The sequence below is a fragment of the Clupea harengus genome, chromosome 13 (assembly GCF_900700415.2).
Source record: "Clupea harengus chromosome 13, Ch_v2.0.2, whole genome shotgun sequence".
Lineage (NCBI taxonomy): Eukaryota > Metazoa > Chordata > Actinopteri > Clupeiformes > Clupeidae > Clupea > Clupea harengus.
Window position 1 is genome coordinate 13,277,970 of NC_045164.1, and position 10,000 is coordinate 13,287,969.

General features: G+C 55.0%; 1 protein-coding gene across 1 annotated transcript in view; it reads right to left on the bottom strand.

Moving 5' to 3' along the window:
- Nucleotides 1-10,000, bottom strand: part of jmjd1ca (jumonji domain containing 1Ca) — an 87,959-nt gene that overhangs the window by 11,217 nt on the left and 66,742 nt on the right. The window contains exons 8-16 of the mRNA XM_031578743.2: nucleotides 8,204-10,000; nucleotides 7,742-7,890; nucleotides 4,591-7,169; nucleotides 3,858-4,059; nucleotides 1,808-2,130; nucleotides 1,470-1,622; nucleotides 1,186-1,275; nucleotides 934-1,061; nucleotides 41-269 (exon numbers count right to left, since the gene is read on the bottom strand). The exon at nucleotides 8,204-10,000 is cut by the window's right edge and continues 263 nt beyond it. Of these exons, the coding sequence (XP_031434603.1) occupies nucleotides 41-269; nucleotides 934-1,061; nucleotides 1,186-1,275; nucleotides 1,470-1,622; nucleotides 1,808-2,130; nucleotides 3,858-4,059; nucleotides 4,591-7,169; nucleotides 7,742-7,890; nucleotides 8,204-10,000 (5,650 nt within the window). The remainder of the gene's footprint in view (nucleotides 1-40; nucleotides 270-933; nucleotides 1,062-1,185; nucleotides 1,276-1,469; nucleotides 1,623-1,807; nucleotides 2,131-3,857; nucleotides 4,060-4,590; nucleotides 7,170-7,741; nucleotides 7,891-8,203) is intronic.

The following is a 10,000-nucleotide window of genomic DNA, read 5'->3' on the forward strand; positions in this document are numbered from 1 at the left end:
AGTCTATAATGAGTGTCTCCACGGTAACAAACTCTCTCACCTCCTTTCTTCTCCTCACGGGACTTCTGCTCGGCCAGGTCGGCCAGGAAGTGGAGCGGAGACTGGGACTCGGCAGGAGTGTGTTTGCCCTCGGACGCCCCGTCGCTGTCTCCCCCGCACAGCCCGTTGGGCTTGGCACTCTGGGAGCCGTTGGGCTTCTTCTCCAGGCTCTCCGTCTTGCAGGCGGCCGGGTGCTTGCTCTTGGCCTTCAGAGCAGCGCTGTTCAGCACCTGGAGCATCAGCACAATCAGCAGCCAGTCAGCATTTGTACACCAGTTGAACAAGCTTACTCAGGACACCGTGTGGAGTTAGAAATGAGAGTCCTGTGCTTTAATTTGTGCTTTTACTGCAGTTGGTCCAGCATCTTCATTACACAGACCAAATGTATTTCTAACCATCATCTTCATTACACAGACCAAATGCATTTCTATCCAGCATCTAACTAGCTACTCTTGGTAAGATAACACGAGAGCTAGCACCATCTCTGGTTCGGAGCAGATGTCTGTTACTGCTTTCGGACCAACAGGGAAGGGGTTCTTGAACTGGTTCCATTCAGAATTCTTTGAACCTTGCTGCCAACTAACGAACCAGCCTGCGTTCGCAGCAATTTTGAGTGGAACCATTGTAATCAGGGATGCGTCATCAATGGAGGGGCGTTAAACTATGCACAGCAAGTAGCATGAACTGTACTAGCAAGATGGCGGATCGCATTGATTACCTACAAGCTCTCAAGCTCAAACTGCTATCTTTTTGTTCCAGCAGGGAACCAACTTTCCAGGTTCTGGACCCATTTATTTTGTGTCTAAATGCTCAAAAATGGTTCCAAATTTGGTACGTGAACCAGACCTGAAGCCGTTCCCTGTTGGTGGACTAAAAGGCATGTGAGGTTCCTACCGAAGCGACTCCATTGGTGGGGGCCAGGGTGGAGTTCTGGGTGGAGTGTGTCTCAGTGCAGCCACAGCTGGCCGTGATGTCCCACTTCTCCCTCATGCAGTGCACTGACGTGAACAGCCCAGCCAAGACTGGAAGAACAAGTCAATTATCATACTATAATCACAAATAAACAAACAACGGAACAACACACTTATCGCCGTGTTTATGGAGACAGTGTGTACATATTTGTGTGTAGGCTTTGCAGGTTCTCACTTTCAGCTGGAACTATCTGTGTCGGCATCAAATTCTTCAAGTCGTGGGGCTGGTTCTTCACACACCTGAACCATGCGTACAGTTCCTTATCTGAAACAATGATCAATCTATGAGAACGCATATACACACACACACGAACCCACGCACGCACGCACACCCACACACACACACACACACGCACACACCACACACACACACACACACACACACACACACACACACACACACACACACACACACACACACACACACACACATTGGGAATGAATGAGGACTTGACTGACCTCTGGCGCTCTTGCGCTCTTTGGCTTTGTAACAGTCCATGCACACCACAAAGCCACACTTGTGACAGGCCCAGTGCATGCTGAAGAGAGTGGCCTCACACGCGTCACACATCTCCCGTACGCCGCGCACGGCACGCTTCCACACCATCTGGGCTGTGGGAGAGAGAGACAGGAAGAGAGAGAGACAGGAAGAGAGAGAAACAGGAAGAGAGGAAGAGAGAGGGTTCAGTGAGCGCCACCACATCCCACATATACCTACATGTGTCTGAAGTGGTGCCATTAACATTTACCATCTCCAGTCCCTAAGGGAATTTCACTTCTCAGTAACACGGACTTACTGTCTTTTTTAATCCACGTGACGGCCATGTTCTCGGTCTTGACCAGCTGGCAGAACTTGTCTCCGATGTGGCTGAGGATGTGCTTGGCCGTCTCCAGGTCCATCTGGGTCTCCTCTTCCTCCTGCTTCTCCTTCTCCTTCTCCTTCTCCTCCTCCTTCTCTTTCTCTTTCTCCTCCTCCTCCTCCTCCTCCTCCTCCTCCTCCTCCTTCTCCTCCCTATCACCAACAGCACCCGTTGTCCAGACCCTCACGGCCGCTTCATCCGACAGCTCCGGGACGGAGAAGCCGTCCACTCGCACCACTCCATTCTTACTGTAAGACAATCTATGGACGAGGACAAAGTGATCAGCTCTCACGCCTTCTCCCGTCCCTGTGAACAGCTTTCAAATCAATAGCAAAGCTAAACACTAGTTATAATCATAAAACTGTGTAGGGTCACTCCAAATATGTGCAACATCTGGATGACGACACCTCCCCATCCGAGTCCCACTCTTCTACTCTAGAGTTCAAGTGGACCAGGGAGCGGGGCAGGGATAAACCAGCCTACGTTGCACACAGCAGAAGACTCCAAGACTACCAGCTTTCCGTTCCGCTAAACATCCACTCAAGCTTTTTGTTGTGCTTCGATATGAACGTGCAGCAGCAGCAACAACAACAACAACAACAACAAAATGAAGCCTGCATATCTCCTCAGCGGTATTACTGGGCCAAATGAAGGATAAATACTTGAACTGATTATAGTGGTCCCCTGGAGAGAGCAGCATTTAGTAAGGCAGAAAAAAGGAGGAATGGAAGTGATTGTAATTTAATAAGAGGAGAGAATAAAGGGCTGGCGTCTGCTCCGCCGCCAGTGTCCCCCGGTGATGATAATGGCCACATAATGCCTGCTTTTCAACGGCGCGCCTGCCGCTATTATTGTGCTCTGTTTCATCACAGAGCTGATTCCCCTACTGCAGGTCACACGGCGAGCTCGGAGACGCCCTCGCGCAGACACAACATGTGAGGAGACGCAGGAGAGGGGGCCGGGAATCTGACCCAGAGGAAGTGTGATTGACACAATTCCACTTTCATACACACACCGTGCATGAACACACACACACTCAAATATGGATGTTCACATATGTATGTACAAGTGCACTCCAGCATGCTTTTACGCACAAACACACAAACATAAGTGCATGCATATCTATGCACAGACACTTCCTCACAGAGCCACACACGCACACGCAAACACGCACACGCACACACACACACACACACACACACACACGCACACACGCGCACACACGCACACAGACACAGACACACTACACACACTGCACACACATGCGTATCTTCCCAGATGGGCATGCACACACATCCCCTTGCACAGACTCCACAGCAGCTGAGCCTACACAGCTATCAGTCTCCTGGTGACTGAGCTTTTAAGGAAACGTGTTCGCCCAACATTCCTGTCTCTTACATCACACTAGCATGCATTAAAACAAACCATGAAACTACTGATTAATTAAAGACCTTTGGGATGACGGCTTTTAAATTAGCAGCTTTACAGACGGCGAGGTGATACCCTTCTGCACTGCAATGATCACACACACTGCGTCACCCATGATCACACACACTGTGTCACCGTTGCACCGTATGGTGTGGCCCAACGCTCCGCATACAGCCTCACCACAGCCCCATCATGAGTCCTCATCAGAGCATCAACACACACAGCAGACACGGCTGCCTAACCAACACTGACTTTAGATAGATATGTGTGTGAGGTGGTGTGTTTCTGTTTGCATATGTGTTATGTGTCTATATGATTCAGTGATGATATCTATATACCTATGCCTAAGATATCTATATCTATATATAACCATGATTCAGTGCATGTGTGAGTGTGTATGTCACTATGTGTAAGTGTGCGTATGTGCACGTATAAGCATGCAGTTCTGTGACTGTGTATACAGCATGAACGCACCTATTTGTGTGAGTATGTGTGTGTTTGAACATTTGTGTGAGTCTTTGCGTGAGGGTTTCTTTGTGTTTCCGAGGAAGGGACTGACCGTCTGAAGTAGTAGAAGCGACAGAAGACAGGCGAGGTGTTGGGCTCCTCCGACTTGCGGCTGCGGTCGACGCGGCACTCGCGGCACTTCTGCACGTTGGGGCCGATCTCGGCACAGGCGTCGTCCTGCAGGAACGCCTCGCCGCTCTGCTTCAACTTGCGCACCTTACGCCAGTCCTTTAGCACCGAGCGAGGGATCCCGTCTGTCAAACAATAACCGTGGACAAATAAACAAACAAACAAACAAACAAATGATGCTGTCAGTGCCTAGTGAAACGTCAAATGGCTTCTGAAGATCATCCAGCACCTGTCAATGCTACAGTGACAAATCCAATACCACATCAGGCAGTGCCAGAACTCTGCTGGGAGCAGAGAACTCAGCTCAGCCACGAAACGTGTTCTGTCAAGGATCGCTTCACATGAACTTGATCTCTGCTTGTTTATGAGGCCTTTTTAAAAAGTGTACATGTTCACCACATGGGAACAACACAGTTCTGTGTCAGTTCAACAACATAAACACACACCCTGTTCTTTGAGGAGGCCATCTGAGGTTAGGAAAAGCTCTATGTTGACATGAGCCAACATCAGGTTTGTCTATCAGCCTCAGTCTTGAAATACCATCACAGACCTCTCAGATGGCAGCTAGTCTTTCCACAAACCCCCCCCCCCCCCCCCACACACACACACACACGTCATAAGGCATCCATAACAGACTGAAACAGAAGGAAACTCACTGCTGCTGGACATCCTAAGTCTGGTCTTCTCTTTGGCACTCCGGAAGGTTCCGTTCGGTTTGACCTCGTCTTCCTCCTTTTCGCTCTCCCCTTTCTTCTTCTGCTGGTCATGTTGCTTCTTCTTGGAGGTGGATTTGGGCTCGAGTTTCAGCCTGGACTCCCCTCCTTTGTTCTCACTCTCATTGCCGCTGTCCTCCTCGCTGTCGCTCTCCGTGCTGGACTCAAACGCACGCTTCTCCCCCCTCTTCTGCTCCTCAGCGCCGGCCTTCTGGTCCTCTGTGCTGCACTTCCTGTTCTCCTGAGGTGGCTTCCTGTCCTCCTGCACCGTCTTTCGCTCCTCTGGTGTAGACTTCCTCTCGTCTGGGCTCAGCTTCCTATCTTCGCTGGTGGTCTTCCTGTCCCCCTGGCCCCTGATTGGCTGTGTGGAGTTCGAGGCGGGGTTAGTGATGTCCCCATCAGGGCCGCTGGTGCTTTTGCTGTCCTCTTCGGAGTGGCGGGTGAGCCAGGCTTTCTTCAGTTTGTGGTAGTTGTTCTGCACGGGGTTGTACGCCTGGCTGCTCGTAGCCTGAGGGGGAGTCTGCCCATTGCTGAGGGTGCCTGGGCTGATGCTGCTGCTCTGGGAGGCCCCCTCCAGCATGGCGCCAGCTGGCCTGGGGCGTTTGGGTGGGCTGGCTCCGAGGGCAGGGTCCTTCTCAAGAGGGTGGGTGCTGGATGCGCTGTGTGTTCCTGCACTTGTGGCCTGCAAAGTGGCGTGCGTGTGCGCGTGCATGTGGGTACTGTGTGATGTTTGAGCCATGTGTGTGTTGTTCCTGGACTGGGCAGCAGCCAAGGCAGCCCTGTGCTTCTTCAGGTGCATAAAGTCCCCGGTGGAACGGCAGGGTGCAACCACACAGGAAGTGGAGATGGGGGAGAAGGAAGTCAAGTCAACGTGGGTCCTGTCAGTCCCTCGGCTGTCTTCCTCGGCCGCCAGTCCCGATCTCCACGGCACAGGTGTGCGGTCTCTTGGAGGCTGACCAGTTGCCATGGAAACAGCAGTGGACACGGCGTAAGACTTGCTACCAGTTTCTATGGCAACAGCAGACACGGTGTGGTCTGTTTTTGCCAGCGTGGTATGGGGGCAGTGGACACTGTCCAGGGGAGTCCACAGGATGCCTCTCTTGTACTGCACACACCCTTCCTTGAACGGCGCGTTGGTTTGACCCACGCGACCGACCTCTCTGTGCTCGCTGGACGCTCTGGCCCGCTCGGTCTGCTTCAGGGCCATCATCAGGCGCTCGTTCACCCCCGAGTCCTTCGCCGACGATGGCCGCACAATAACGGAGGCTGTGGCGGACGGCTGCTTGGCCGCTCCGTGTCCATTGGTGGGTTTGTCCAGGTGCTGGGGGCTCCTCCACACCTCTTGGACGTGGTGCTGATGGTGGTGGTGGTGGTGGTGCTGGTGCTGGTGGTGGTGATGATGGTACATCTGGTTCATCTTGGCTCCCATGTCTAAGGCTCTTTTCCCAGCTGCTGCTGCTGCGGCGGCTTGGCGCTTGGGCTCAGGCTGCAGGGTGGGCGGCCGCTGCTGTTCCGGAAGCTTCACTCCTGGCAGGCACATGGGCTGCACAGGTGTTAGTGTGGGAGGGGTCAGCCTGCCTTGCCCCGCCTCTTTTCTGGCTGGTATGGGAGGAGCTGGCGGGTGGAAGATGGGTGCTCTGTGAAGTGACGGCATCGAGCGGAGAGACGAGGTTGAGTAAACGGGGGAGGACGAAGAGATCGAGGAGCACACGGGTAAAGAGCCTCCTCGCTCCGAAAGCCTCTGAGAGTGATGCTCCAGGGAGGAGGCCTGATGCACCAGGCGCTCGCTGATTTTCCCCAGGAGTCCCTCCTCTTTCTCAGGGTGACGCTTCACCAGAGGAGGGGGCTTGCTGTGGAGGACCTTGAGTGGTGAGTGATGGCTGGAGATGCTAAACGTGGGGCCTCCGCTAACGCTAAGGCTAATACCGCTGCTGCTGCATGCTCTGTCGTAGAGAGCGGAGAGCTCGGCAGCCGGCGTCTGGCGTCTAGGGGGCTCATTAGCCACGCTGCTGCACAGGGACGAGTAGTAGTTGCTCGGAGCCGACGGCTGCGCCAGAGGGGCTCGGAGCGCATGCAGTTCTCTCTCTCTTTCTCTCTCTCTTTCTCTTTCCCTCTCACGCTCTTGTTCGCGCTCCCTCTCTCGCTCCCGTTCACGTTCCCTCTCTCGCTCCCGTTCGCGCTCCTGGGGAGGCACTCGGGGGTACTGCGGCTCCCTCTCCTGGCCCGGAGGTGGATGGAGTTTGGCGGTGAAGGGGGCCACCTCGATGCTCTCCTGCAGGATGCGCCGGCTCTCCTCCTGGTAGCGGCTGTTGCAACGGTCGGTAGTTGACTCGAAGGCTGCTGGCCGCGACGGTTTGGGCCGACAGGGCAGCGAGTCGGACAGGAAGGGCCGGTGCGTGTGCGAGGTCATGTGCATCTGGCCATTCTTCGACACCACGTTCTGAACGCGGTCTGGGTCAGCTTTAATCTGCGTTGTGACAGCACCTCGTAACGGATCCGCTGTCAACGTCTTTCTCTCCTCTCTGCAAAACACAACACAACAGACATCCGTCATTCCACCAACCTACAGCCAGACAAAACACTCCCCATATCAGCACAGGAGCGCCAGAGTTATCTGAATCTAGATTACATCTCTGCTGCCACCTTGTAAAGAAGAACCTACAGGTCTTGTAGTCGGTTTGAAACTGAAACCATAAAACACTGAGCTGACATGAAGTTATGAATTATCATCCACTACATCGCTTCATGCATGAGCACACTGGGTGTGCTGGAGTATCTCTGGAGTATCTCTGGGTCAGCATGTCAAGAGGAAGCAACACACAGTGCTAGTTTGGAGTAGAACACAGAAAGTATAGCAGGTATCAGTGGCTATGCTTGAAATGCAAAGCACACCCGAGCCACTTTGCATTGCTAATGCATGAGCTGAGATATCATGGCTCATCATGACCCATGGATGCATGCAGCCTTTGTTCTGAAACAAAAAAAGCCTGTTCATTATGCAATTTTGTAAACCTCTCGTCTCCAGATTCTGGCAACAAGAGGACAAGAGTGGTTTTGTGGCTGGGCTCTTCACACTGTGCGCTGCTGGACTCACTCAGTGGTCTTGGAGACGCATGGGCTGGTGTGGGGGTTGCTCTTGACCGAGTGATGGGGGTCTGCACTGGCCGGCCTCACTGGCACGGGGGTCCTCAGGCCCTGACCCTCCACTAGAGATGCCTGGGGGAGCCACGGGCTGGGGGTGTTCTGTCCCAAAACAAAGACACGCACACATGATTGCACATTCACACAAACACACACACACACACACACACAAACACGACACTGTTGTACACAAACAAACACCCTGGCACAGACACATATGCTGTCTTTGTGACCTACTCCCACCCTGCCCCCAAACTAATCCCAAACATAATGTTAACCCCAACCGGAACGCCAGATGACCCAGGAGGTCAACCCGTGACCTAATCTCAACCCTGCCTCAAATCCTAATCCAATCGCTTTAGTCTATCTCCAACCCCCCACCCCATTCACACAATTACATGAGGACCTCTCTTACCCTCTTCAGGCTGCCCTCAGTCATGCCTGCGCTGTCGGGGTGCGTCCACTTGGCCGCAGACAGGCCCAGGGCCGTGTACGGGTGCGTTCCATTGGGGTAATGGGGCCACAGCAGGGGGTAGAGGCCCAGAGCGGTCTGCCCCAGCAGTGCAGGGGAGAGCGGGTGTGGGGTGAGGCCCAGGGCGCCCAGGGGCCCGTGTCCGGCGAGCAGGGCGGCGGAGGGAGACAGGGCGGGCAGGAGCGAGGGCAGCAGGTGAGGGTGGGGCAATGAGGGGTGGGGGGGCGCTGCCGGGAGAACGTGGCTGCCAAGGGAGGAGAGGGCCGACTGGGAGGAGGGCGAGGGCGTCTTGAGGAGGTGCGGAGTGTGCGAGGGGGGAGGGCTGAGGTGCGTGGCGTGCGTGGACCGCGGCGCCGAGAGCGAGCAGTTGCTGGCGGTGGACACGTGTATCGCCTGCTGCGCCGCATGGGGAGAGGGCCGAGGGGCCGGAAGAGAGGCATGTTTGGTGTGGCCAGCGTGGGGAGACGGGTGGATGTAGGCCACGTTGCCCTGGGGCTGCAAGACATCCAGGTCCTCCCCAACCAAGGCTGGGTCTCGGTACACGGTGAAGGGCTCATTGCGGTCCACAATCAGTGGACTCTTGGTTGGAGTACTGTTAGTGGTATGGTTAGAGGCTTTCGTAGGAGTCTTGACTGGGGACTGGTTGAGTACAGAAGTGCGGCTGTGGTTGGGGTGGGTTTTGGTGGGGGTAATGGGTGAGATGTGGGGCTTTGTAGGGGTGATGCTGATTGTGCCACGATTTGCGGCATGGGTGGAGTTTTTGGTGGAGGAGGCTGCAGCTGGAGCTTTTGTTGGGGTGACAGCTGTGTGGGTTTGGGGGTGTAGTTTGGTGCTGGCTGCTGTTGTTTGCTTTGCGACAGGCATATGGATTTTGGTGTGGATGGCAGCCGGCATGGGGGTTTTGTTGGAGAAGGTGGTTTGGGTTTGGTTAGGAACTGGTGTTGGGTTCACCGGGCCGGGGACAGGCTGTGTTTTATACCCAGAATGCAGCAGCTCAGGCTCAGCGCCGTTTGGTGAGCTGCCTGTGCGCTTGACCCGGTGCCGTCCCAACTCAGGGGACACACTCTCTGTGGAAATGTGCTGTTTGGACTTGAGGTTTTCAGGAGGACTGGGACACGGGCTGCTCTTGGGCCTGGGGGCTGCGTCGCACCCTTGGTCACCTTTGGGAGTAGATCTGGAGTTGCTGGGGGATGTGGGCTTCTCTGCCCCCCCAGACTTCTCAGGGGTGGCGCCCTGCCTGGGGGGGGGAGGATTCCGAGCGACCTGCTCCTCCCGCTGCCCGGTGCCTGCCTCTGATTGGCTGCCGAGGGCCATAGCTTCTGGCGTGGTGTCGTCTGAACTCTTGACCTCCGTGTCAGGGGGCAGCTCGCTCTCAGGTAGCTCACATTCCCCCGGCAGCGCGTTAAACACAACACAGGCCGACGTCTCCATGGAAACCAGCCGCTCGCTCTCCTGATAGGCTAGCAGTGCAGAGACAGCCTCTGAGTCTTCGGTGTGAGACGTTCCATCGTGTCGGGTTTCTGTTTCCTCACCTCCTCTATCTGTGCCCTCCCCTCTCCTCTCCACCACTAGGGCGGCTCCAGTCTCCACAGCTAAACCATTACAGCGAGCGCTGGGGGTGGCCGACTGGCTCAGCACGGAGCGGGGCTTCTCCACTTCCTGACGTTTGCTGCCAGCCGATTGGCTCAATGCCTCCTCGTCAGCAGCCCGCTGGGAGGGGTGCTTCTTCTGCGTCCAGAC